The 26,077-nt window shown below is 39.4% G+C and overlaps 1 protein-coding gene across 14 annotated transcripts in view; it reads right to left on the reverse strand.

Moving 5' to 3' along the window:
• Positions 1-2,981: 2,981 nt before the first annotated feature.
• The window catches only part of NTRK3 (neurotrophic receptor tyrosine kinase 3), a 386,973-nt gene continuing 363,877 nt past the window's right edge, over positions 2,982-26,077 (reverse strand). For 7 of the 14 annotated variants that reach the window (XM_077937778.1, XM_077937775.1, XM_015142934.3 and 4 more), the window contains 3 exons: positions 11,950-11,991; positions 6,491-6,649; positions 2,982-3,351 (listed from right to left, as the gene is read on the reverse strand). In XM_077937778.1, the coding sequence (XP_077793904.1) occupies positions 3,166-3,351; positions 6,491-6,649; positions 11,950-11,991 (387 nt within the window). In that variant the 3' untranslated portion in view covers positions 2,982-3,165. 14 annotated transcript variants of the gene reach the window in all.

Genomic DNA, 26,077 nt, shown 5'->3' on the forward strand with positions numbered 1-26,077 from the left:
ACACTTCAGACTGTGAAATTTTGAGACAAGGGGCAAAGAAGGAGAGGCGTGTCTTATTGGAACTCAGCCTTGCCCAGGCCCAGTGAGCCCTCAGCAGCAACTGCCTCCTACCTATGCAAGGCTGTCCTGCCATTTCAGAGTAGTGCTGAGAAAAATGGCACAGTGACACAACGTTGTTAGAATCTGAGAACTCAGAGCTAGAAGGGGCTAGAGATTAGCAGATGTACCCCTTATTCTGCAGATGGGGAAACTAATACACAGTGGACTAAGCCTTATCAGTCCTGTCCCAGTATAGGAGGGACAGGTGTGTCTCAGTACATGCCACACTCCCTCGAGCCATAGGGTACCCCTGCAATTTCCATGGCCCTATTTTCTGCCTCCTTTGCTCTCCAAAAGAAATCTTTTTTTTTATTTGCCAAGGTTGATAAATCAAAGCAGACTCTGTATAGAGAGGACAGCCAGAGCTGAAGGAAGGCAGGTCCTCCCTCTCTACCTTTCCCTGATCTGCCCCTCTCTCTCTTGCACTCTTCCACAGCCAGCTGCTTACAATGGACATGACAAGAACATGATCCCAAGATCAACGTGAAAGCCCGTGGGCCTAAGGTGCCAGCAATCTGACAACCGTGGTCTCCTTCAGTGCTTCTTGTTCCCCAAGGAATCACCTTCTTTCATTAGGCCATGATGAATCGGTGCCTGAAGATAAAACCATAGCACGGTCCTTATTCCCAGTTTTCCATCCATCTCCAACCCAGTTCTTCTCCTGCTTCTTCCCAGCCCAACAGTGACTATCAGTTTTGAAACACACAGCCAAGAAGACAGAAGCCACACAGTGTTTGTTCAGGGGAGGATATGGGAGAAGGGAAGCAACAGGAGCATTGGCACCTCACTTCTAACCAGAAGACACTTTTCCCTCAGGCCCCTCCAGACCATGCCCTCCCTGAACACCTGTTCTTAGCTACCCAGATCAAAGCCAGACTGTGCAGTTTCATCCAGCACTCACAGCCCCAGCACAGTCGTCCTCTAGGTGGAAAGACAACAGAAGTAATTGTCATAGGACAGTAAAGGGTTTTCTTGAGGTGGTCAATCCAAACAGCTTTCCCCAAAGTCCTCAGGGGCTAGGAGCACAGTACAGTGAGAAAACTCACACCAAACTCCCATCTCACCTCCCTACCCTCCCAGTCCAGCTACCCAGCCTCCTTGATCCCAAATCCCAACCATGGCTACAATCTGAGCACAGCTCTTTACTATTCAAATAAAAATATCTGTGGGTCTACAAAAAGAAGCAAAACCACAAACACACAATTCAGTCCTAAACCCCACATAGGGAGGCCCACGTTTCAGCTGATTTCAGCTAACCAGGACGTCCAGGCTGCTGGCAGTCTTTTCAGCTGGCAGCGAAAAGGGTAGGCCAGAGGCCCCCAGGAGGTGAGTTCCAGTTTGGCAAAGGTCAGTCCATTAGGTAGCTCTGTGCTTGGGGCAAGGTGGAGGGGCCCAGTGGCCTGGGAGGAGTACATCCTCTCCTCCCCAGCAGAGGAGCTCTGTGGGGCCAGGCTGTTGGCTTCCATGTTTCATGTGACAGGGAGGCCCAGAGGTCAGCCCCACTGTGGTCTGTGGCAGCAGCCAGGAAGGCAGTGATTCCCCAGTGCTGAAGCAGAGGGAGCTGGCCCCAGCCTAGATGTTTCCTTCCTTCTCTTCAGTCAGGGCTCAGGCCTCGTTAAGATGCCAAGCCTGCAGCACTGGACCCTCCTCATTGGACATCTCCCAGAGAAGCCTCAGCCCTTCCCCCTACCCCAGCCCACAAAAGTGATTTCTCAGCCCCTGCGTTTTCACAACAGCTCAAAGGCAGATGCATCAATCCTCCCAGGGGCTGGAAACGTGAGGAGAATGCCAAGGGGCCTGGCACAGGTGCCAAGTAGATCCTCCCCTGCTGGCTCTCACTCACTCCACTGCTTGATTTTCTGAAACACTCACTGCTCCAGCCTCTCACTAGACCTGGCTCCCTTCCCTGGCAGTGGGGTTTACCTGGGACTCCGCAGAGACCCAGGAAGCGGGGTCTAGGATCTAGGGAAGCAGGATGAGAAACTGAGAGGACCAGGGGGCATTTGTTATAACGACCTACAAGCAACCATGTCTCTTGCTATTGCAACCCTAAAGCCTGCTGTGTCTACATTCAAAGATAACATGGGGGACCTATTTCTTAACCTCCTAAGCTTCCCAGGGGCCTGAAAGTGGGAGGTGAGGCCAAGGAATCTTTGCAATGATGGAAAAGACAGGTGGCAGTGTCTTGGCAGGGTCCAGGTTTCAGTTATTTTTTCTTCTGTGGTTCTTTTAGTCCAGAAAGTCCAATTCTTTAAGTTCTGAGAATAGAAAGACACATCCTTTGAAACTCCAGCAAGAAGCTTACACCCAGGATGCATGCGGTCAGCTCTTGTCATGGTTTTGTGTTGTGGGGTTGTCTGTTCTGTGTTTACCCATAGGTGCCATCGTCGATTCCCAAAAGCATCAAGATTACACTTTTTAGAATGGACAAATTAGAACATTGTCCTGAAGTGGAGGAAATGGGGAAGAAGTGGAGGCAAGGGCGCTGCTCCGGCATCATTTCTTTGCTGAGCGCAGCCATGCGGTCCTGGCATGTGCCTGTGGTGAGCTTCTGGGGTAATAGGCACACACAGCAGCCACTGAGCACCACCTTAGCTCCTCCCGTCCCAAAGCTCCCATCCCAAAGATTGTCTCTCTGCTTGGTCCAGGTCTTCTGCTCCGAAAAGCCGTAGCATTAGAAGCATGGGCCACAGCTTAAGTCAAAGGGAATTTTCCTTTGTATTATTAATATTTTAGAGTTTCTGAGTCATTAAAGTCTTGTGGTTGTCTGTATCAGCAGCTTCTCTGTGTACTAGAGAAGATATCTCTGTAGATATAGATTGATAGATAGTTAGATATATAAATATATATATATATATATATATATATATATGCCAAACTGCCTTACAGGGTTTTTTTTTCTTTCTTTTTTTTTCCTTTTTTCAGTGTTGTATGTGTAGCAGGCACTTGAGTTTATATGAAGATGTTTGCTTCAGTCAAGGATGGAAGGAGTTGTGAGGTGGAAGGGAGATGTGAGGCAGGGAGAGAGGAGGCAACAGAGTATGAAGTCATGACCACCAGCCACCACTAGCCGAGAATGTCCAGGTAGATTGGGGTGGCCTTCCCCAAAGCATGGAGGATTTTGTAGATCTCCTTGATGTTCAGCCGCTGCTGTGGTTCCCTCTGCCAGCACCCCAGCATGACATCATACACCTCTTTGGGGCAGACTCGGGGCCGCTCTAAAACACGACCTTGGGTAATGCACTCAATGACCTGAAAGAGTGAAGAGAACAAGGAAGTTACACCCAAAGCCCAGCCTTGGTCCTGTGGCTCAGAATCGGCAAAAAGCAACAACTTCCCTGATTAGTTTCAATGCAGAGCCGAGGCTCTCGCAAGCACAAGCTAAAGGTTAGGCTGCAGACAGCACTGGTATACTTGTCTGTCCGGTGCATGGTGCAGTGAGCAGCACTGGCTGGTGGAGCCCTCTGCTGCCCTTCATACTCCACTTCTTGGGCCAGGCCCGCATTGACCATTGACTCCCCATACTCTCTTCTCTTTTACCTCACTTTTCTTCTCTAGTCCTGAATCTCATCTGGATGACTGAGCTGCATTTATTTTTCACTTGATAATGGACATGGGCTTCTGACCTGTCCCTCCCTCTCTCGTGAGCCTGCCTCACTTTGAAATCCCCCCTGAAGGAGCTCTGCACCCTCTGGCCCCTGCACGCCTGTCTCCTCTTATCTTTCATTCCTGGCAGGTTCCCAGTTGCAGACTCTGTGCACGTCACCACACTTGCCTCTGAGTCATTACATAGGACCATTTTGCAGCAAGACCCATCTTTCCCTGCCGTTTGCACTAAACCATGTTTCCAGTTTCTCTTAAAGTCCTTAACAATAGGACTAACTGCTTGATTCACCACTGCCTTCTGGGTGGCCAGTTCAAGTCCATTAACCTCAGTATCTCAGCATGCCCATCTGTAAGATGGAATCAAATGTCTGCCTTAACCACCCCCAGGAGTATTGTAAGGATGAAATGAGACCACGAAAAGGGACTGTATGGTCCAACATGCTGAAGGAGTGGCCATAAGGAGTAGTAGGAAGAAAATAAGTAATGCGTGGCTGGCCAACCCCAGCAGGCCACTTGAGAACCAAGTGTATAATTTGCAATGCATTTCCAATTCCTCAAAGACACTTCTTTACCGACAATGAATATGTGCATTTTCAAGGCCTCATTGTCTAGTCTTTAGGTTGTTTTTCACTTCTCCTTAACTCTATCACTGCATAACTTTGGTCAAGTCACTGACCCTGAACTTCAATTTCTGCATTTAAAGATTGGTCGTAATGATAAAAATACACAGAATAATCTCTAGCTCAACAGCTGAACAAATATTATTTCCCTTCTCTGCCTCCATTAGTCTGTATGTAATTAGGCAAGAGCACTGTCTTTTTTCTCCTTTGCATGTCCCTATGCTGCTCAACAGTGCCTTGTCTCCAGTATTGTCTCACGTCACGCTGACTTTGGGAGGGCTGGTCAAACCATTACTGTGTCAGCATCCGCCTGGTTCTATTCACCCTGGAGTTTGTGATGGCCCCTCGGCTCATTTCTTTACCAGCCTGGTAAGTCTCTAGTTGCTCATATTTCCCATTCGTATTAGAGCCCCATTTCCACTCTCCATTACCTTCACCTCCAGGGAAAGAGATTCAGCTCAAACTACAGTAGCAGCTGCTAATGCCAAGATCAAAGACACCAGGGAGTGTCTCTTCTAATGTTGGACTATCCAGATTTGTTGATTTCCATGGAGAAACTGATGATCAGTGACTATCAGTATGTGGCTGCTATGGTGGGTGGAGTAGGGGAAGTGGCTGAGGGCAGAAAGCCTGCCTTTAAGGCCAATACCTCTGTGAGTCTTAGAAGAAACTGCAAACACCCCATTAGCTACTATGAGCCAGCTCAAGAACAGAGGCTGAGTCTTCTATTAAGACCAGTAGCAACCTCAGCCCAGAACTTCTGTTACTGGGGCCACCAAACTACACGGAGGCAGTGTTCAGGTGCATGCATGGTGTGTGTGTGTGTGTGTGTGTGTGTGTGTGTGTGTGTGTGTGTGTGTGTTTCTAACCCCTCCTCCCCTGGGAAAACAGTAGCAATTTTTTAAAACACCATAACAAGTGGGTTCTAGTATATATACTTTCATTATTTTAAAAGATTGTTAAAATACTTTGTTCTACTTTGGGAAATGTGGTCAGGCCCCATTGAGCTTGTGAATCATGAGATAGTACACATTTTAAAAAATAACTTCTTTTCAGTCTTTGAAATTCACTTAATTAAGTGGTCAAGACATAGGAGAGCAAAGACGAACATAGCTTCCAAGAAGAAAGACACTCTCTTGAATATTCAAATAAGATTTCAATACTAAAAGGTTCCTGTGTTTACATTTTCCCAGCAAACAGAACCATAAAAAGAATTACAATGTTTCATAGGTTGGCTGGGATGAAAGACTGAGCTAGTTACTGCCTAGGAACTGCACTGAACTCCCTGGGGCAACACGGCATGGTCCATGCATCACTGAGAATCATCTTGATGGGCTCTGGAGGCAGAGGAGTCCTAGGATCACACCCCAGGCTTTGTCCCTGCCTTGGAGGCTCTTACCTGTGAGACCCTGGCCAGCCCATTTCAGTACCTCAAGCAGACCCCCATCCTTTAACCTGAATCTCAACAGGTGTTTTTGCAAAAATTACTGAATTAATAGAGCTAACATGCTTAGAAAAGTGCCTGTCACTAAATGTCAGCTACTATTAATTTACGTTTACTAGCATTTTGTATTATTGCAAGTTACAATTATAAAAAATATAATGTGTATTTATTACTATGTTTAATAGTAAACATATTAATAAACATAGTAAAAAACATAGTAATAAAATAAACCTGGTTTATTTTATTCCTAGATGTTCACACATGGCTCTATCAGTTATAAAACTGGCCTTCCCAAATTGACCATCTGGTACATCCCTGGGCTTGGCATACCTAAAACCTTTGTGCACCCATATTATGTGGGCATACTAAGTAGTGGGTGTTTCCACAAGATGGCACAATTGAAAAACTCATAGCTGTTCTATGTTTTCATTTTTTGTCGTAGTGAAACATTTGTGATTTTTCAGGGTAGCAGATTTAAGAGAGCCATGACTTAAGTCTCAATTTAGACATCTGATTTCATGCTCTTTTGACAATTATACCACATTTCCTACAGTTTCATTTTTTTTTCCTACTAAGAAGCTCTCTGCTCCCACTAATGCCTACATTCCCTCTGCTGGCTCTAAATCCCACCTAATGTCTTGTTCAGTAGGTGCAAGTCCTGACCTGAGATAGCTCTTATCAACCCTCCTGCAATCAAGATTCCTATGCACCCCCTTTTTACCTCTGTGTTTGAGAGTTGGAACCATGGCTGCTTTCCATAGGTGAAGATCTCCCAGAGGATCACCCCGAAGCTCCACACATCGCTCTCTGTAGTGAACTTCCGGTACATGATGCTTTCAGGGGGCATCCAGCGAATGGGGAGCATGGTATGTCCTCCCACCTAAAAGGGGTTGAGATAGAGGCACACAGAGTGACCAGATGGCCAGAATGAGTGTCATCTGTAGCACTCTTCACACATAGACACACTTTTAATGCATCCTATTCTAAGATAGCCGCAGCTTTATGCAACTTCTATCAGAGGTGTGTGAAGATGCTGACTTTGGAGACCTATGATAAAGGAGACAACTAGACTAGAAACTAGAGATAACACCTGAGGGAAGGTAGGTTCCTTGGCACTCAGCATGAAGAAAGATCACAAGGTAATCTGAAATGAGAGAGAAGATTTCAGAATCCAGCACTACAGAAAAACCTAACCTTAAGAGCAAGTCCAGCAAGAAGTCAGCAGAATGACTATGACAGTCACCAAGGATCAGTATCTGCAAACATCAGGTTAGATTCTTTGCTGCAGTGGCACAGTATATTCTGTGTGCATCTGACTTGAGAACTTTAGCTTCTAATTGACAATCTTGAATCTCTCACCACAATTTAGAACTCGGTGTTTCAAGGGAAGGAAACAGACATTCCAAAAGCATGGAAGACCATGTGCTAATAAGATAGGAGGTGGACAGAAAGAGAATTCACCACAGTTCTTAGTAAGATCTCGAAGGACAGTAAGGAGAGTCTTTAAAAATAGCCTAAGGAGGATATCAACCACCTGTGAATCTGCCAAACTGAAAGCCAAGGGGAAAAAGAAGTGACTGACAAGGACAAACACCCAGGGTACCCTTCCCTGAGAAAAACATTAGGGAACTCCTCACTGCCCAGCAGGTTAGAGAAGTTAGCATAAGTGGGAGAAAATTCACAGCATGTGTGAAAACTCAGGAACTAATTGCATCATTAGTAAATAGATTTTTGGGAATTGAAACTTTTGCCTAATACATGGAATTCGTTGTTAAAAAACTACTTAATATTGACAAAAGAGTTGTCTACATATGTCCTGATGAATTACTACTTAAAGTTCTTATTTCCTTCTTCTTCTTTTTTTTTTTTTTTTTTTTTTTTTTTTTTTTTTTTTTTTGATACAGAGTTTTGCTCTGTCACCCAGCTGGAGTGCAGTGGCATGATCTTGGCTCACTGCAACCTTCACCTCCCGTGTTCACGCCATTCTCCTGCCTCAGCCTCCCTAGTAGCTGGGTCTACAGGCATCTGCCACCATGCCCAGCTAATTTTTTTTTTTTTTTGTATTTTTAGTAGAGACAGGGGTTTCACTATGTTAGCCAGGATGGTCTCGATCTCCTGACCTCGTGATCCGACTGCCTCAGCCTCCCAAAGAGTTGGGATTACAGGCGTGAGCCACTGCGCCTGGCCTAAAATTCTTATTTCTATGATGGGTCAGTTAGAGAAATAATAAAAATGAATAATTAAAAATGAATAACTTGGGAGATGGGCAATCTTGTTTCCAAAAAGGGAAATCATGTTTGCCTTAACCACTTGAAGAATTTTAGGAGATAAATGATAATACAAGTTTGCAGAACAGTTCTTTTCTTTCCATTTTTCTTTTCTTTTCTTTTCTTTTTTTGTTTTTGTTTTTGTTTTTGTTTTGAGATGGAGTTTCACTCCTGTTGCCCAGGCTGGAGTGCAATGGCACGATCTCCGCTCACTGCAACTTCCGCTTCCTGGGTTCAAGCGATTCCCCTGCCTTAGCCTCCTGAGTAGCTGGGATTGTAGGCATGAAACACCATGCCTGGCTAATTTTTGTATTTTTAGTAGAGACAGGGTTTCAGCACGTTGGTCAGGCTGGTCTCGAACTCCTGACCACAAGTTATATACCCACCTTGGCTTCCCAAAGTGCTGGGATTACAGGCGTGAGCCACTGTGCCTAGCCAGAAAAGTTATTTTCAACCTGGGACTTTCTAATCAGGGTAGCTTTGTATCCAGTGTAAAGACAATTGAAGATACTTCTTTCAGACAAGCAAAGACTCAGAAAGTTTACCACTTACACCCTTTCAGAAAATAAAGGAGCCAAGTTAATTGAATACATATTCTAGAAAAACAGAAAAAATAACCCAAGCTATACAATGATTGGAACATAACAAAAATTGCAGAGCATATAAGCCACAAAAATGCAATTTAAATCTGAATAAAGGTTGTTAATTTGGTAGTAAAAGTAATACAATTACTAATAAAGGCTTCCTGTAAAATAGAGACATAAAGTAAATAATAATACTAATAATGCCATTAGTACTACCACTGATACGACTAACATACTTATCTGGAATGAAACTTTCCAATAATTTCTATCATAAATGCATAGAAGTGTAGATATAGAAATAATTAAAAGCCTGATAAAGGCTGTGTGTTATAGAGAGGAAAAAAGAAGCTTACAGTGATTAATTGTTGAGATTAACATTTTAAATTTAAATATGCTTACTAAAATTTTAAAGCAGCTTCTAGAATAGAAATAGTACATATAGCTTTCAAACCATTTTTTTTAATAAAGCCAAAATCTTTAACTAATACCAAAAAGACTACAGAAAGGGGGAGTAGGATAATGATGACTAAAAAGCACAAAATGAAAATGAAGCTTAGAAAACACCACTAGAGACAACAAGTACAAATGAGTTATACTACCTCTTAAATGAGAGAGAAATTTAGGTTAAAAAAATCAAGTTGCATGTTATTTAAAATAGACATGTCTAAAACAAAATAGCAGAAAACATTTAAAATGGAAGAGTGCTAAAAATACAACCATACATAAAAGAAAAATATAATTGCTACATATATGCATATATGTGCATATACATGTGTATATATATATATGCATATACAGATATATATAGCCAATTACATTTCTTTTATCGTGATTTACACATTGTCTGTTGTTTCATATATATGTGAAAAAAAGGATTCAAAATGTCAAAAATTAAAGTGAGGCTAAATAATTTATATTAAATTTATATCATACTTAATATTATATTTAAAGCTGGTAAAATTCACCATTATGATGATGAAGTTTGTGCTCCAATTAACATAGCAACACTATATAATAATTTATAAAAATATATAGAAATAATACATATGTGTGTGTGTATATATATAAAGAGTAAAAACAAATTATGAATAAAAGAAAACTGACAAAGTTATCATTATAATAGAAAAGTAAAATGCTTCACAAATTGAAAGATCAAGAAGACAACATAAATGAAGATACACTTTAAAAATACAAATAATGAATTTCAATAAGTAGATATGAGTGTTGTGATTGCATCTTTTAGTTTCCTTAAAAAAATTGCACATTATTTTCAATTACCTAAAAAACATTTATAAAAATCAATCACATATTAAATCTCAAAGGAAATCTGGAATTGCAAGATAAAAAACAAATATGAAGTAAAAATAGGAAACATTTTCTGTATCAAATATAATAAAATAGAAGTTAACTAGAAAAAAATAATTTTTTAAAAGTTGTCTTTGGTCAATTAAATTATTTGGTAAAGAAAAAATTGAAAATAAAATGTAAAAGTATTGATTGTAACAGTAACTAATGTCCCATTTCTTGAAATCTATGAAATACAACTAAAGTAATTTTTGAAAAAAAATTACATCATTTAAGCATTTATTTTTAAAATAGTGAAAATGTAATTAAATCAAATAAGGATTCAGCAAAAAAAAAAAAAAAAAAAGGCAGTAAAGAGTCACGAAACAAATGCAAGGAAAGTAAGAAGAAATAAACAATAAAATAAAATAAATACTGATTAGTCTGTGTAAAACAAACAAAGCAAAGCAACCAGCCAAAAGGAAAATAAAAACCAGAATTGATCTACACAATCAATTGTTAGTTCTCTCAAAAGTTACATAAGCTTTTGACAAGATTAATAAGGGATGTAGAGGAGACAAATGTAAAATGTTAAGAATATTATAGCCGTAAATTTGAAAGTGTGCATGCATTAATTGGTTTACTAAAAAATATTAATTTTTTAAAAGTTAAGATAAATAGAAAAGTTGAATACAAAAACCACAATTGTAAAAAAAAAATCTATACATTAAAAATGTAGAAGGTTCAGATGGTTTTCTGGGTGAGTTCTATTAAAGTTTTCTGTCTTATTTATACTTTTTCATAGCAAAAGAAGACAGAAACTTTCCTAAACCATTCTATGTGGTTTAAACATCCCTGAAGACAAAATCAGTCAAATTTAACATACAGCTTTACATATACATTTACATAATAAATATCAACACACATAGTTATCTATATGTGTGTAAAACTATCTGTTATGAATATACTCTCCAAATATGAGTAAAATATTACATCAAATCAGCAATATATTACAAGAATTCCATATTACAGCTCAATAAGGTTTACCCTAGAAATGTAAGAATGTCTCAACCTTAGGAAACCTACTGTTAAATTTACCAAATTAAAAGATAAAAGAAGAAAAACCATCTTTTCAAAAATGCCAAAAATTCCCAACATCTTTTTCTAATTAAAAGTCTAATTCACAGAAGGTAACTTCCTTTATTGAATATGCTAAATATCATATTTACTGACAAAACTTTAGGAAAATATAAGGTATCTTCTATCATGAATTTTATGTGACATTTTTCAAGAGGTCCCAACCAATGCAATAAAGCAAGAATTTTTTAAAGGGGATAGAAATATTGAAAAAAATGTCAAACTGCTGTTGTCTGAATATGATATGACTATTCAAGACAATGAACTAAAAAGCAGTTAGAACCATTATCTGAAGAGAAACACACAAAAATCAAACTATTCTCACATGCCAGTGGCAATGACTTCAAAATACGATGGACAATAAGATTGTTTGTACAATAACAACAAAAGTGTTTAAAGCACCTTGGCATAAACCTCAGCAGAAAATGCCCAAGGTTATTTAAATAAAAGCATTGAAAAACATAAAAGAAGATCTGAATAAATGAGAAGTTGTATCATTTCCTTGAATAGGAAGACTCAATGTTATACATCTTTCATTTCTCCTTTAGATTAATCTGAAAATTTAACACAATATATATGAAAACTGAAATGAAATGGTATATGGAAATTGACAAGATGAATCCAAACTTCATCTAAAGTAGTAATTATTTGATAAAAACTAAGATATACTTGAAATACAACAACAAGGGAGAGTTACTCTATCAGATAGCAAAGCATTTTATCAAACTATGTAATGAACACATTGCATTTTGGCATAGGTTAGACAAATTTATTAATGGAACAAACTAGAGAGTCCAGAGGCAGACCCATGTATAAATATTCGAATTTAATATATGAAACAATGGGTTAGTAATTAAAGTATTGGGACAATGAACTATTCATTTAAAAAAATACACTTAGATACCTACCTCACACCATATACAAAAATCATTTCCAGATGGATTAAAGAGCTAAACATAAAAAACAAAACAATAATAATATTAGAAGAAAACTTAGAAAAGTATTCTATACCCTCAGAAAAGGAAGGCCTTCCTAAATAAGACACATGTTCAAGAAGCCATCAAGAATAAGATTTAGAGATACAACTTACAAAAATTAAATGCTTTTGCATGGCAAAAGACAACATAAGCATAGCTAAAAGACAAATGACCAAAAAAGTACAATATATGTAACAGACAAAGAATTAAAATCCATATAATACAAAGTGCTCCTTCAAATTAGTTAGGAAAAGCAACCCAACAGAAAAATGAATACAGGATAAGAACAGATGATCCACAAAAGGACTAGAAATGGCCACAAACATGTGAAAAGATGTCAATTAAAACAACAGAAACATACATTTCTGAATGTCATTTGGGAAAGATTGAAAAAAATTGATGCTATCTTGTGTTTGAGAGGGGTGAGGAAAGAGTTATTCTCAAACGCCACTGGTGAGAAATGTTTCTGCTTTTTCTGAGGTCAGCTTGGTAGAATCTGTCGACATTAAAGGTGCAAGTGACTTTGAACCCAGGAATTTCACCTCTAGGAGTCTTAGAAAGATATTCACTCATGTAAGCAAAAATGTTTAGTTTAAGGTGTTTATTTCATTCATTCTAAAGGCAAAAATGTGTTCACTGTTCAAGTTATACACATCAGTTAAAAAGAATATAGTAGAGCTATGTGTACTGATATGTAAATATATCTAAGATATATTAAGTGACAACACAAGGCATTGAAAAATATATTTTAGTATTCTTATTCATGTAAAAATGTATATGTGGATACAGATGCAAATATATAGTGATACCATGTAACCTTGAAAATGCATAGAAAAATGTCCAGAAAACCAACAAACCAGTGGCTTCCTCTATAGTGTATGAGTAGTGACCAAAGAGAAAAACCCATTTTTTGCTATATCTATATATACACACACACACACACACATAAACACACACACACACATATATATATATTCCTATGCTGTTTGAAATTTTGTGATAATCATGTATCACATTTGAAAATTTAAAAACAGTAAAAAAATAGTGTGAATATAAGGAAACCAGGTTTCCTTATATTTAAGTTCTATTTACTATATTAAAAAATTAATATTTTTAAAAGAAAAATTATGTTTGTGATAGAATATTGTAGACTGGTTTATTGCACTTGGTTTGTTGATTTAAAAAAATAGAAGTCAGGAATATAGGAACATTTCTCTTGGTGAAAAATTTTCAATAATGGAGTCTTACAAATTGATGCTGGTGTGTGTCTCATTTCATAATTTTAAACACAATCCAGAAGAGGTATTCCAGATTGAAAGCTCCAGTTTTACAGACAGAAATTCAAGTGTCCTGGGTGTAAACTGTGATGCGCTTAAGTATTCGAGCAAAAAAAAATGTCAGAAGGATATTAATTGGTCACAGAGGCTCCCCTGAGAAGAATCTTCAAAATTCTCACCAAGCAGCACAGCCAATGTGGATGAAGTTTATACACCATTCTTCCAGGAGTGGACTAGTAATAAAATATTTCAAGAAGCCTGTGATACAACAAAGAGCATGACATTGGAAGTCAGAAGCGCTGGGTTCTAAATGTCACTTTTGACAAGCACTTAACACCCTTTGCACTTCAGTTTCCTTATCTTCAAAATAAGAGTGAAGCAACAATCTGCCTAAAATGAGATTATGTATGTAAAAACCCATTGAGCATCGTTAAGTGCAAAAGTGTATACACAAAGTACAGTAACTGTTCATTGTGTGTGTCTTTACATGCTACTGTGCAGCATAACAAACCTAATTTCCTCAAATTTCCTTATTTCCCATAAAAATCCAGGCTGATTTTCCTCCAAGCTGACCAATATCATTCTTTGGAGAGACCCTGTTTGGGAAAGGTAGTGGTCAATGCCTTCCCTGGTAGAAAATTATTGATAAATATATCCCATGGTAAAACTTAGCCAGACATAAACTAACCAGAAACAGTAATATGAGCAATAAGAGTAGTGCTAATTAATTAATAATGAGTGCTGGCCACTGCATGTTACATACATCCCTTATTTAAGCTCTCTCCATTCCTGTGTGATAGAAGCTTCTATCACCATCGTATCACAGATGAAAATAAGGTACCTTGCCCAAGCACTGCATAAGAAATATTAGCTACTGACCCAAGCTCTCAATGAGATAATTAAGTATTTTAAGACTGAACCCTGAAAAAAGAGATGTAAGTAATAATGCACAGGAAATATTCCAAGGAATGATTCTAGAAATAAAAATAAGTACTTGGAGGGAAACAGATCTTTGGATTGCACTGGGGAAGCGCCCATGGCTACCTTGGTACCTTCCACCAATCATTGCCTTTCCCTGCCCTATCACACACGCTCACAAAGAGGATGGGAGTTTGAAAAATCTTGGAGGCTGAAAGTGCTCATGGGGAATGAGCACTAATTAAAGAATGCAATCCTGGTTGCATTATTAAGACTGTTTCTCAGAAAAATGATCACTCCCGGTATACTAGAGATCAAGCTGGAGCAGAACGAGAATGTCACTATCTCCATAAAATTTCTTTTATACCCGGAGACCAGATGGGTTCTGAATGATTCTGGATTTTGTGTAGAGAGACCAGAGGTGCCTGATCAACTCAGGCTTTAGGATATCCATGTCAAGGTCAACTACAAACCAAGAACTTACAGGAGAGGGTCAAGTGCCTATTCCAAAATCTGGCCAGGCCAAGGAAGTTCAGTCTCTGAACTCTGAACCTTCCCTGTAAGCAGCTTCCTGGTGATTCCCATAGTCCCTCGGCAGGGGGTGCCCTTGACCCCTTTCCCACCAATATTTTGTTAAATGCTTTTACTAATTTGCTTCACACCTTAGCAGGGCTGCCAGATTAAATACAGGATGCCCAGTTAAATTTGACTTTCAGTTAAACATTTTAAAAAATTATAATTATGTCCCAGATATTGCATGGAACATACTTGTACTAAAAATATGGGTTTTTTTTTTCTCTAAAATTCAAATTTAACAAGGTGTCCTGTATTTTTATTTGCAAAGTCTGGCAACTCTGGATTTCAGACCTGGTGAGGAAGTTGACATTATGCTCCAGAATATCTTCCTTTTATCTTCTAGGCTTTCTGCACGTGTTCAGGCTCTGTCTCACTCCCTTTGCCTCTGCCTCATCCTAAAGAAGACTGCTGAGTTAGGGATACAATGCACAGAAAAACTTTCTTCTCTCTCCTCCTGCGCTCTTCTCAGCCTTCTCTCCTTGTTTCTCCTTAGCATCCTCCAGTGGGGTGAATGTGGCAGAGAGTGGACATGGCAGCCAGGATTTTCCCCTATAAACACAGCCCTGCTACCTTCTAGCTGCAGATCCCTGGGCAAGTCATTTTTCCTACTCAAGCCTGTTTTCTGGTGTGAAAATGGAAGGGATAACTATAATCACTTCCCAGGGCTGTTTGCCTGATCATAAGCACCTGGCATGCTTGTTAAAAATATACATTCCTAGGCTTTACCCCAAACCCAATGAATTAGACCAGAGGTCAACAAATTATAGCTTGTCACTTGTTATTGGAAACAGAGTTTTACTGGCATAAAACCATGCTCATTAGTTCATTAGTTCCCCCCCCTTTTTTTTTTTTTTTTTTTTTTTTGAGACAGAGTCTCACTCTTGTCGCCCAGGCTGGAGTGCAGTGGCAGGATCTCAGCTCACTGCAACCTCCACCTCCCGGCTTCAAGCAATTCTCCTCCCTCTGCCTCCTGAGTTTCTGATTACAGGCACATGGCACCATGCCTGACTCATTAGTTTCCATATTGTCTGTGATTGCTTCCATAATACATGGGCTGAGTTGAATAGTTACAGAAGACATCACCTTAAAGTCACAACAGGGGCCACCTGCAAAGCCTAAAATATTTACTATGTGATCTTTTACAGAGTTGGGTGGCCTCTGACTTAGATTCAAAGGGTAGAAGAACCAGAAACATATGGTTTTGTTGTAGCATTATCAAAATACTAATAACACCTTAACACCAAATACCATTCAGTGTCAAAATTTCCCAAATGTTTTCAAGTGATTTCTGAAAGTTGGATCCAGAAAAGATCCACACATCACATCTAGTAATGTCTCCTAGGGTCTCTTAATCTATAGGATTCCCCTACCTTCTGCCCCAACTTTCCATTGATTGATTGATTGATTGATTGTTGAAGATCCCAGGTCACTTGTCCCACAAAATTCTCACAGTCTGTTTATTTCACTGTATCCCCATGGGTCATTTCACCTGTTCCTCTACTTACTGCATTTCCTATAATCAGGAACACTTGATGATACCTGACTAGGTATCCAGAGCCCAGATTAGTTCTGGGTTCATAAATGGTGCTGTTTGCTTCTTTCTGTAACACAACATGAGACAAACTTCTTTGTGCTGTTAAGACTGATCACTGGATTCAATCTGATTATTATAAAGTTCCCTTTCACCTAGCAATTTTAGCAGCCACTGATGATCATTGCCCAGGTCCATTATTTCATTAGTGGCTGCAAAACGGTGACATTATAATCATGGTATTCCTTCTGCATGTATTAGCTGGAAATCTTTTAAAAATAAAAAGTTCCTTTCATCAGCTATTTGGCTACACTGGAAACAGTTTATACAGGACAGGTAAGATAAATTCATTTTCTTTATTACTAGTTATTAGAATAACGAATTCATCCCATAGTATCCTCCAGAGGTGACCAATGAGAGGATTGTTTTGGTTTGTTTTGGTTTTGAAAAGCATTACCAATGCTTGTTCTTTAAATGTGCACACACACACACACACACTTGAAGTGTTTCATTCTATCGTAGTTAGCAGTTATTATTTCTGAAGCTTGGTGTTTCATCTTTGGGAAGTGAAAGCCTATGCCTGTGTCTTCTCACATAACGCCAATAAACAGTCTTCATAGCATCCCTGCTTTCTGACATAAAATAATACTCTAGGCTCATCTTTTACATTTTCTACTCCAGCCTTTGAATCAGTCATATCTCCAGGGATTCCTGGATGGTTTTGGAGGGCAATGGAATTTAAAGACCACAACATGGATCGTTGGAGTGCTCATCTCTACTGGGGTGGTTATTATTTTAGGTCTTTGTTGTAAAAATAGCTAGGAAAAAAATTCTTAAGAGAAAAAAACATCATGACTTCGTATTGGTTTTTTTCAAATCAAATTTAGAATTACAGAGCTTTTACTTCTTTACTTTTATATTTGTGTTTCTTCTCATGCAGAAAATATTGATCCCTATTAACACTCATAATATTACCTGCTTTATCCTAATTTGTATAAATAACATACAGTATATCAGAGAGAGTTTCAAAATAACAGTTCAATATTATTACTAATAATATGATTACTGAAAACAACCTTCAACCTACAATCTTTGCAGCTCTTTCTGTCTTTAGAATCTACCTACTAGGGGCACATAGAAAACATAGCCATGTTTTAAAGTCATTTGTAGTAACTCCTTTCTGTGTGGTGAAGCCACCACTGTAATATACAATTAGGCTTATTTGTTTCATTTTTGCCTTTAATTTTTAGGACTTGCTTTGTTTTTTATTTTCCATTTGATTTAATGGTGCTTTATAATGATGTAAAAACTGAGACATTGTTTCAAAGTCAAAACCACAAAACAAGGTACATTCAAGCAAAATTTTGTCCCACCTCTGCTGATTTTCCTCATCCTGTTCTCTTCCTCCTACAGATAATCATTTTAGTTTGGTTTTAGTTTATCTTTCTATCGTTTCTTACATAAGCAAATATGGATTTACATTCACTTCTTCACTCTCTTAGATAAAATTTTTTACATAAGCAAATATGGATTTACATTCACTTCTTCACTCTCTTAGATAAAATGTAACATACCATATCTGTTCTATACTTGACTTTTTTCACTGAAGTTCACTCATTCTTTTTACAGCTGTAGAGGATTCCACTGTACTATTCCAAGATGCCACAGTTTCTCCCATCAACCTCCTATTAATAGGCCCTTTGATTGTTTCCGGTCTTTTGTTATTGTCCATGAGGAAGCGCACTTTTTACTAGACCTCACGTTATCCATACACACCCTGAAGGGCAAGAGCCACTGTCCCATGGGATGAGGTCTAGAATTTCCATGCCATGTAATAGGCAGAGATACAGTACAGTGTCCACACAAGTGGTTTCAAACCAGAATATGCAGAACATGAAGTCTTTCCAGCATGTACTCAGGCAAGGATAGTTTTGAGGGATTTTGCAGATGCACAGCTCTCACATGGATTTTTTTCTAAAATTAAATGCAGAGCCCCTTATCCAGTTGCCCCCACCCCCAACACACACACACACACCACTCTCCAAAAGGAAGAACAAACTTCTCACCCACTCTAAATCTCAGGAGTGAAACGCTACAGAGTACAATGGAAGGAACTGTATAAAATACTGGTACAGGTGTTGAAAATGAATCTCTAATGACTGGGGAAAAATCCATTTGTAAGTTGGGTAGTTTTCGATTATTTTCAAACAACTGGAGAGGGACAAACCTAAAAGAATTATCAGCTGGGAGAAGATTAAAAATAATTTTTGATAAGAGACCAATATGTGATTTTAGGAATATAACTAAATAATAGTTTAAAGAATTGAGTCACATTTCAATAACAAAATTTCTTTCTTTTCCATCAATTTTCTTTCTTAGTTTAAAACAACATCCATTAATGAATACATGAACTAATTAAAAATATGAGATGCATTTCCATTGATATTTTACTTATCTTTTATATTCATCAAAAATTGATATGTATATTATTTTGTCGACTGTCTTTTTTGTGCATCACTAATAATTGTAACTTAATCAGTTTCCAATTTCTGTGTATTACTAATAATCATAATGATAACTCAAACCAAAAACACTTAACATCTAGAAATGTATGATCATTGGCCATTAAAAACTAAACTCAAATCTTCATACATATTTTTGTCACAGTAAATTATGCTAGAGTGGCCAATAAAAGGATTTTATGCATAAAAATATATAAAGATAAAATTCAGTGGGGTAACTGCAATGAAAATATAAATTCAAGGAACAGGAGCCATTTAAAATTGACTGTTTAAGAACTTGTTCATGTGTTTAATAGATGATGTACCAAATTGCTCTGGTACTTAAAGTTCATCAGATGTGTTAAAGGAATGATGTATTTTTAATGTCAATATTGACAATATTCTGGAAATTACATTGAATGCAACTATTTAAAATTACTTTGAAGATTTTTGATGGCAACTTAAGATGTGCAAGGGACATAATTTTTTTCAACATTCTTATAGGAGCATAAACATTTCAAGACCACAGGTACAGAGACTGAGCATCCAGTGATGCAAAGTTCAGAGTCCTCCTCTTGCCTTTCCCCAAGACTGTATCCTACCCCTCCTCAGGCCATCAGCTCTATATACTGAGAAAATGGGACAGGAGGGGAGCAAGAGCAGCAGTTTCACCTCCAGCCCTGGGATGCCTCGCAGAAACTCCCAAGCCCCATCTCTTTCATTCATGTCCTTAGGGCTCACACTTTGTCCCACTCCTCAAGGCCAGGAATAAGTGGTACAGAAGGTGTTCAAAGTCTAGTGGCTTCAAATTCTCAGGCTCCAGGTACTACTTGGGGCAGAATGCCCTGCATGGCAGTGTTCCACTCTGGGGAATCTCCTACCTCCCAACTCACCCAAACACAACTGTCCCTTGTCTTCCAAGCCAGCCTTTCCTGAAAAGAGAATTGTCTTGCTCATTTCCATTGAGTGAATGCAACTTTTCTTCAGTTAGAGGGAACCCACCGCTTTGGGTTAAATAGAAACTCAGCTAAGTTCTACAAGGTTCTCAGACTTCCGTGTCTAATTACAGAAGGAGCCAGCTGGTGGATTCCAAAAAACACAGAGAAGCCTGCTTCTCACCAAGAGATTCAAAACACTCACACAACTCTGATGAGGTATACAGGACACAAAGTAACCCATATTCCAGATAAAGAAACCAAGACCCAGCAAAAATGAGCAAGTGTGGATTCACAGGGCATAATATTTCTGGAACCAATGGAGGGATTCAAGCTTCCTCTGTATTCCCTAATCTGCATGGGCTGAGTCAGAAATGTTTGAAGTACATGAGAAAGAAACTCATCTACTTTGGAGGAGACAACTCTGAAGAGTGGTAAAACCTTGGCAACATATTTTAATGATAAATGGTCTATCAAGAGATTGTCATAAAGGGTGTCATTTATGGTAAGTGCCATTGTTTTTTATTTATTAAAATTTAATCTTTCTTGATTGCATGTCCGTTCACATAGAAAAGTGGTTATGTGCATTAAGAAAACATGAAAAGCTAAATCTATGCCTTCGTCATTCCCTGGGAAATCTGGTTTCCCATATGCCCCAGTGGTCTTGGCCTGTTCCACCTTGCTTGGCTGTCTGAGGATGGCATCAGCTACGGCTGGCAGTCACCCTGAACATGACCCCACTAGCAGTCCCAGCAGCCACCATAACAGTTTTTAAAATCATCAGCACTCTTGTTCCAGAGAGTTTGGGAATTTCACGTGCATGGCTGCATATAATGGGTTAGCTACATGTAATATACATACACACATCCATACACTGTGGGGAGGTGGTTTAGATGGACATGTGTGCTTGACAATGCATGTGCATCGTGTGTACAGTCATAGATACAGACCTGGGCCTGTCGGTCCTGCCCTGATCATTCCCTGATCGTACGGGGTTGGTGAAACTTCCCTTGGATATTTCCAGAAATAAATGGCCTACATGGAGGAGGAAAGGCCCAAAGTCTTCCTCTAATGTGTCCTGTCTCCAAGCAGCGAAGAGAATGATTTTGTTCTAAACTAGTTAATCAGAATGATATAGCCCTCCTTTCTGGGATGAACCCTTCTCACTGCCCCGCTTCTCCAACTGTTGGTCTCTCTTAATAGTTCCTTCTCCACATATGTGAGAGGCTACCAGAGCCTTAGAAATGGGAGCCTGCCCTTCAGAAACCATCCCTTAGTTCCTTTTCTCCTCCTCCCCCTGCTCTACTCTCTCCTCACTGTCTAACTATGAGACTATTCTGAGTTGTGGATACTGATCGCTGTATTGTGAACCAGTTCTTTGGCTCTCTTCTCAGCCACCTGATCATTTATTAGGCCTATCTCCTTGGTGGTTCAGCCTACTTTCTCTCCAGATGTCATCTGGATTCCTGGTGTATCTTCAGGGGAGTCGGGGGCAGCCCTACCCTGTAACTGTACCTTGTCCAGCTCCTCAAATCCAAGTTTCTCAGAATCCAGGGCTTGAAAGGAGAGATTCAACACTAAAGCTGTAGCTAATAAACACACAGGGCTGGAAGTTACCCAGCCTACTTGCAGACATAGAAATCTTGGCCAGAAAAGCAATGACTTGTCCAAGTCACTAAGAATAGTAAATGAAACAGAACTGAAGTCCCACAGAGCCTTGTTATTGTTTTTAATGTAAATGTATTACTGGACGATAGCATACATACACAAAGGCAAACAAATCAGAAATAGACAAATTGAGTCTCATGTGGTTTACATTTTGGTTCTGAGGACGAAGCTCTGAATTTTTTATCTTGCTCAAATTCCTATCTAAGGATTCTGGGGAGTATGCCCTACAAACCATAAATTCTCATCAGATGGGTTTTATTTAACCCTGTATATCATGACTTATTTTCCAATATGACTTTGGCATAACAAGGGAAAAACTCAAAATGTTTTACCCCAAAATATGTTTCCTTGCCATACCTTGAAATTGCCCTGCAAAGTCTCTTGTGGGAAAAATCCACATTACATGGAGAATCTCCTTCCCCCTTTGTTTTCCTTCCTTTCTTTCCAGATCTGGGAGATAATCAACTAAGAGCCAGGCACCCCGTTAGGTCTGATAAGAAACATTTTACAACCTGTTCTCTCTCTGAAGTCTGCTTTCTGGGAGATTCCTCTGCACAATACAACTTGGTCTCCACAATCTTTTATCTTAACCTGAACATTCCTTTCCATTGATCCAGATCTTCAGATAAATTCAACCAATTGTCAACCAGAAAATGTTTAAATTTACCTATAGTCTGGAACCCACCCCCTTCTCCCCACTTTGACTTGTCCCACCTTTCTGAACCAAACAAATATATTTCCAAAGTGTATTTGATTGATATCTCATGCCTCCCTAAAAATATATAAAACCAAGCTATACCCCGACCACGTTGGGCACATGTTCTCAGGACCTCCTGAGGGCTGAGTCACTGGCCAAGGCCTTGGTCACTCATATTTGACTCAGAATAAATCTCAAAATATTTTACAGGCCAGGTGCAGTGGCTCATGCCTGTAATCCCAGCACTTTGGGAGAGCGAGGCAGGCGGATCACAAGGTCAAGACATTGAGATCATCCCGCTCAACGTGGTGAAACCCCGTCTCTACTAAAAATACAAAAATTAGCTGGGCATGGTGGTGCACACCTGTAGTCCCAACTACTCAGGAGGCTGAGGCAGGAGAATTGGTTGAACCTGAGAGGCAGAGGTTGCAGTGAGCTGAGATCGCACCATTGCACTCCAGCCTGGTGACAGAGTGAGACTCCGTCTCCAAATAAAAAGGAAAAAATCATACATTTTACAGAGTTTGACTCTATTCATCAACAGTTCTATAGTTTTCCTTCTTTCTACCCTGATATATATAGACTTTGAGTCACCTGGTAGAACTCTGTGTTCTCCCCAGTTTGTGTGGGTGCATGCCTTAGGGATATATTAGTTTGGATATCCTTTTGATTTCTGATCTACAATACATGAGTGCACACTCACAAATACATGTCCTTCTGTGGCCTCACCCCAGTTGTGGAAACTCCACAGATGCAAGCTTTATACAAGAGATTATGACTTTTCTACAGTGACATCAGACTTCTGACTTATCAAGTCAGAATTGTTGGCCTTCTTTTTGCCTCTCCTCTTCCCAGTAAAGTAGGACAGACTATTATCTAGCTTCTTATAGACAAACTGGATATCTCAGCCCCGGGTCTAGTAGGTGCTTGAGATTCTTTGGAGGCAAAATGCAGAGAAAACTCACAAAGACATCATTATAGTATTGCTTCCTCAGAGCAGGGCTTTCTGACAGTTTACACAAACAGCATCCATTTAGCAGAATCTCAGTGGAATGGCTGTCTCAGTCTGAGCCTCTAGCCCCAGGATTAGGAAAAACCCTTGGAGTCTTCCAAAAATACAAGGAGTTGAGAGCCAAGCTGTTTAGCAGTGTGAGCCTAGAGGATCAATAGGCCCATTGTGATTCTCCCCAGTTCTCTTACCTAGAGCTGCATCTGCCAGGAGCAAAGTTCTGAGGGAAGCCCCAGGAACACATGCCTTTTATAACTTATTTTGTTTCCCTCTTTCTTCATCCTGCCTAAATTCTAGCACTCTTTCTGAGACTTCATTGTCCTTTACTGTCCCCAAGCAATGTATTTTTTTAGAGAGCAGACATTTCAACTCCAAAGATATGAGATGAAAAATAATTTGACCCTTATTTCCTTTTGTGAATGGCTAGACTGGGGCCTCCTGGCTGCACTAATATCTTCCAGTGGAAACAAACTTTAAGATAATGTTAAAAGAGCTCAAGTCACTCAACAAAGCTGGAGGGCTCAACTAAGTTCATATCCATGGATCACACCGGATTCAAAGGGATCCACTCAGCCCCCAAACGCAGGTTACAATATCATATTGATAAGTAAAGAATGGCAGAATACATCCTTTTAATGATCCTAGATTTTGAAAAATCTGACCCTGCATAGCTCAGGTACTGAGAGTTAGGTTCTAGTTTAGATTCAGACTTATTGAGCCAAAATAAGATAATTTCTTTCAAACAAGATTGACTGTGCTAAATAGTTAGAGGCCAAAAATATGTAAAAATTATAACATATCAGAAATGTGTATACAGGATAAGGAAATAGAGGATCTAAAAGAATGAAGGGAATAGTGTATAACTCAGTCAATGCTATTTGCTAGCTAAGCAATCATGGAGAATTTATTTAACCTCTGGAAGACTTGACTTCCTTGTGCATAAAAATGGGAATAATAACACACTCAGAACATGTGCAGAAATTAAATGAGATAGTAAGTGAAACAGAGGCATGGCAAGGCTTCAATACACCTGCACATACATAATACTTTGAATCTAAATCTTTCTTGAAAGATGCTAATTTCTCAATGATTATGATCATGTATGTTACACAGCACTTCCCGTTTTTTCTAAGGAGTTAGACGTTCTGACCAATTACCCTTACAATGAGACAATAATCCCAAATGTATGGACGAGAAACCACTTCAGGAATGATATGCCAGCCAGTCAGCATGGTAGAGCCAAAGATAGAAGTTAATCTATTGCTGCACTCCAAGTCTTTCTTTTTGTGGGTTTTGCAGGTTCAAGACAGTTCCACCTAAGTGCTGGAAGCAGTTTAAAGGAGCTGCCAGATCTGTGTGACTGCCGGTCTGGATCCTTGGATTCAGTCTGTTTACAAAAGAGGGGCCTAGACACTCAGGAGGAGCAACTGAAGTGAATTTTGAAGACAAGGCTGGGCTGGTTAGAATGTGCCATTTTCTACTGTGGACTAGGCTCAGTGACTGTATATTCTGTGCGTGAAGCTTCTTTTTTGTTTTTTTCCACAAAAGGCAAACTTAGCTAGGAATGGGCTCACTGAGTTATCCTTTAAGCGACATTAATAATATCTCTTACTGATTGAATATCCCACCAGCTTTAAGATAATGGCATTGGATCCTTGAATCAGGGATTCTAGGCCGGGTAATCCCAGCACTTCAGGAGGCTGAGGCGGGTGAATCACCTGAGGTCAGGAGTTCAAGACCAGCATGGCCAACGCAGTGAAACTCTGTCTCTACTTAAAAAAAAAAAATACAAAAATTAGCTGGGCATGGTGGCACAGACCTGTAGTCCCAGCTACTCAGGAGGCTGACACACATAGAAATTCCCAATCCAATCCCTTATCTTTTTTAAATCCTGGACCCAGAGCATGCTTCTTGCAAATATTTATTAGCAAACAATATTACTAACACCATTACAACTCTAATTGCAACTGTTACTTACTAACATATATTGGGGCTTACCAAGTGCCAGCCCAGTCATTGGGATGAATAAGAGTTGTAATGGTGTCAGTAGTGTTGTATAAATATCTTATAAATATTTGCAAGAGGTATTCTCTGGGTCCAGGATTTAAATAAGATAAGGGATTGATTTGGAACTTGTACGTGTGCATAATTAGTGGTAAGGGATGATACAGATTTAGGCTGGATTAGGGAGTAATTTTCAAGTGTCTTGGACTGTAGCTCTTTCAACGTAAGGCTGTCTTGAGGAAAGATAAGTCTTTGCTTGTTTGTGCTGCTACAATAAGCAAATAGAGACCCACCCATACTTTCTCTTCCCCCCACTCCCTCAATTTCTATGTCCTTAATCGCCTGCGCCCTTCATGAAGCATTTGAACTCTGTCTGTCGGGGCACATAATGCAGGTTGGACAGATCAGCCAGAAAGGCGCAGCTTTACCTAGAGGTAAAATCTTCTACTTCCAAACCACTCCAAACTAACCATTCTAGTTGGAGGGAGACCCAACCCTTTGGGCCTCCCTTTTGTTTTATTAACTGCCAACAGAAAATGCCAGAAGTAGCTGGAGAGGAAGCCCAAAAAGGGGAACCAGGAACACTGCATATTTTAATTTCTTCAGTAAACAATACATAGCACAGCAGAAACCTATTACTGATGGCCACATCCCCAGGCAAAGGGAAGTCGAATGCACATCATGGGAGATGACATAAAGAATACACAAGTCCTTCGTAGGCTACAGGCTACCTTATCTAGCTTCTCTGAGCTGGAGCTGAATTTCCCATCCATCCACTGACTGGCTGCTGGAGGAGCTTTGATACGGGCGAGGAGAAGGTGGACACAATTAGCCTTCTCACACACCTAAAGCTTTCTTGGGAGTTGAATGCAGTCTTCATCCAATGGAAAATGGGATTTTTCTTTGAGTCATGAAAAAAGACCCTTTAATTTTAAAGGAAGGA

This window comes from Macaca mulatta, chromosome 7, assembly GCF_049350105.2.
Source record: "Macaca mulatta isolate MMU2019108-1 chromosome 7, T2T-MMU8v2.0, whole genome shotgun sequence".
In the NCBI taxonomy this organism is placed as follows: domain Eukaryota; kingdom Metazoa; phylum Chordata; class Mammalia; order Primates; family Cercopithecidae; genus Macaca; species Macaca mulatta.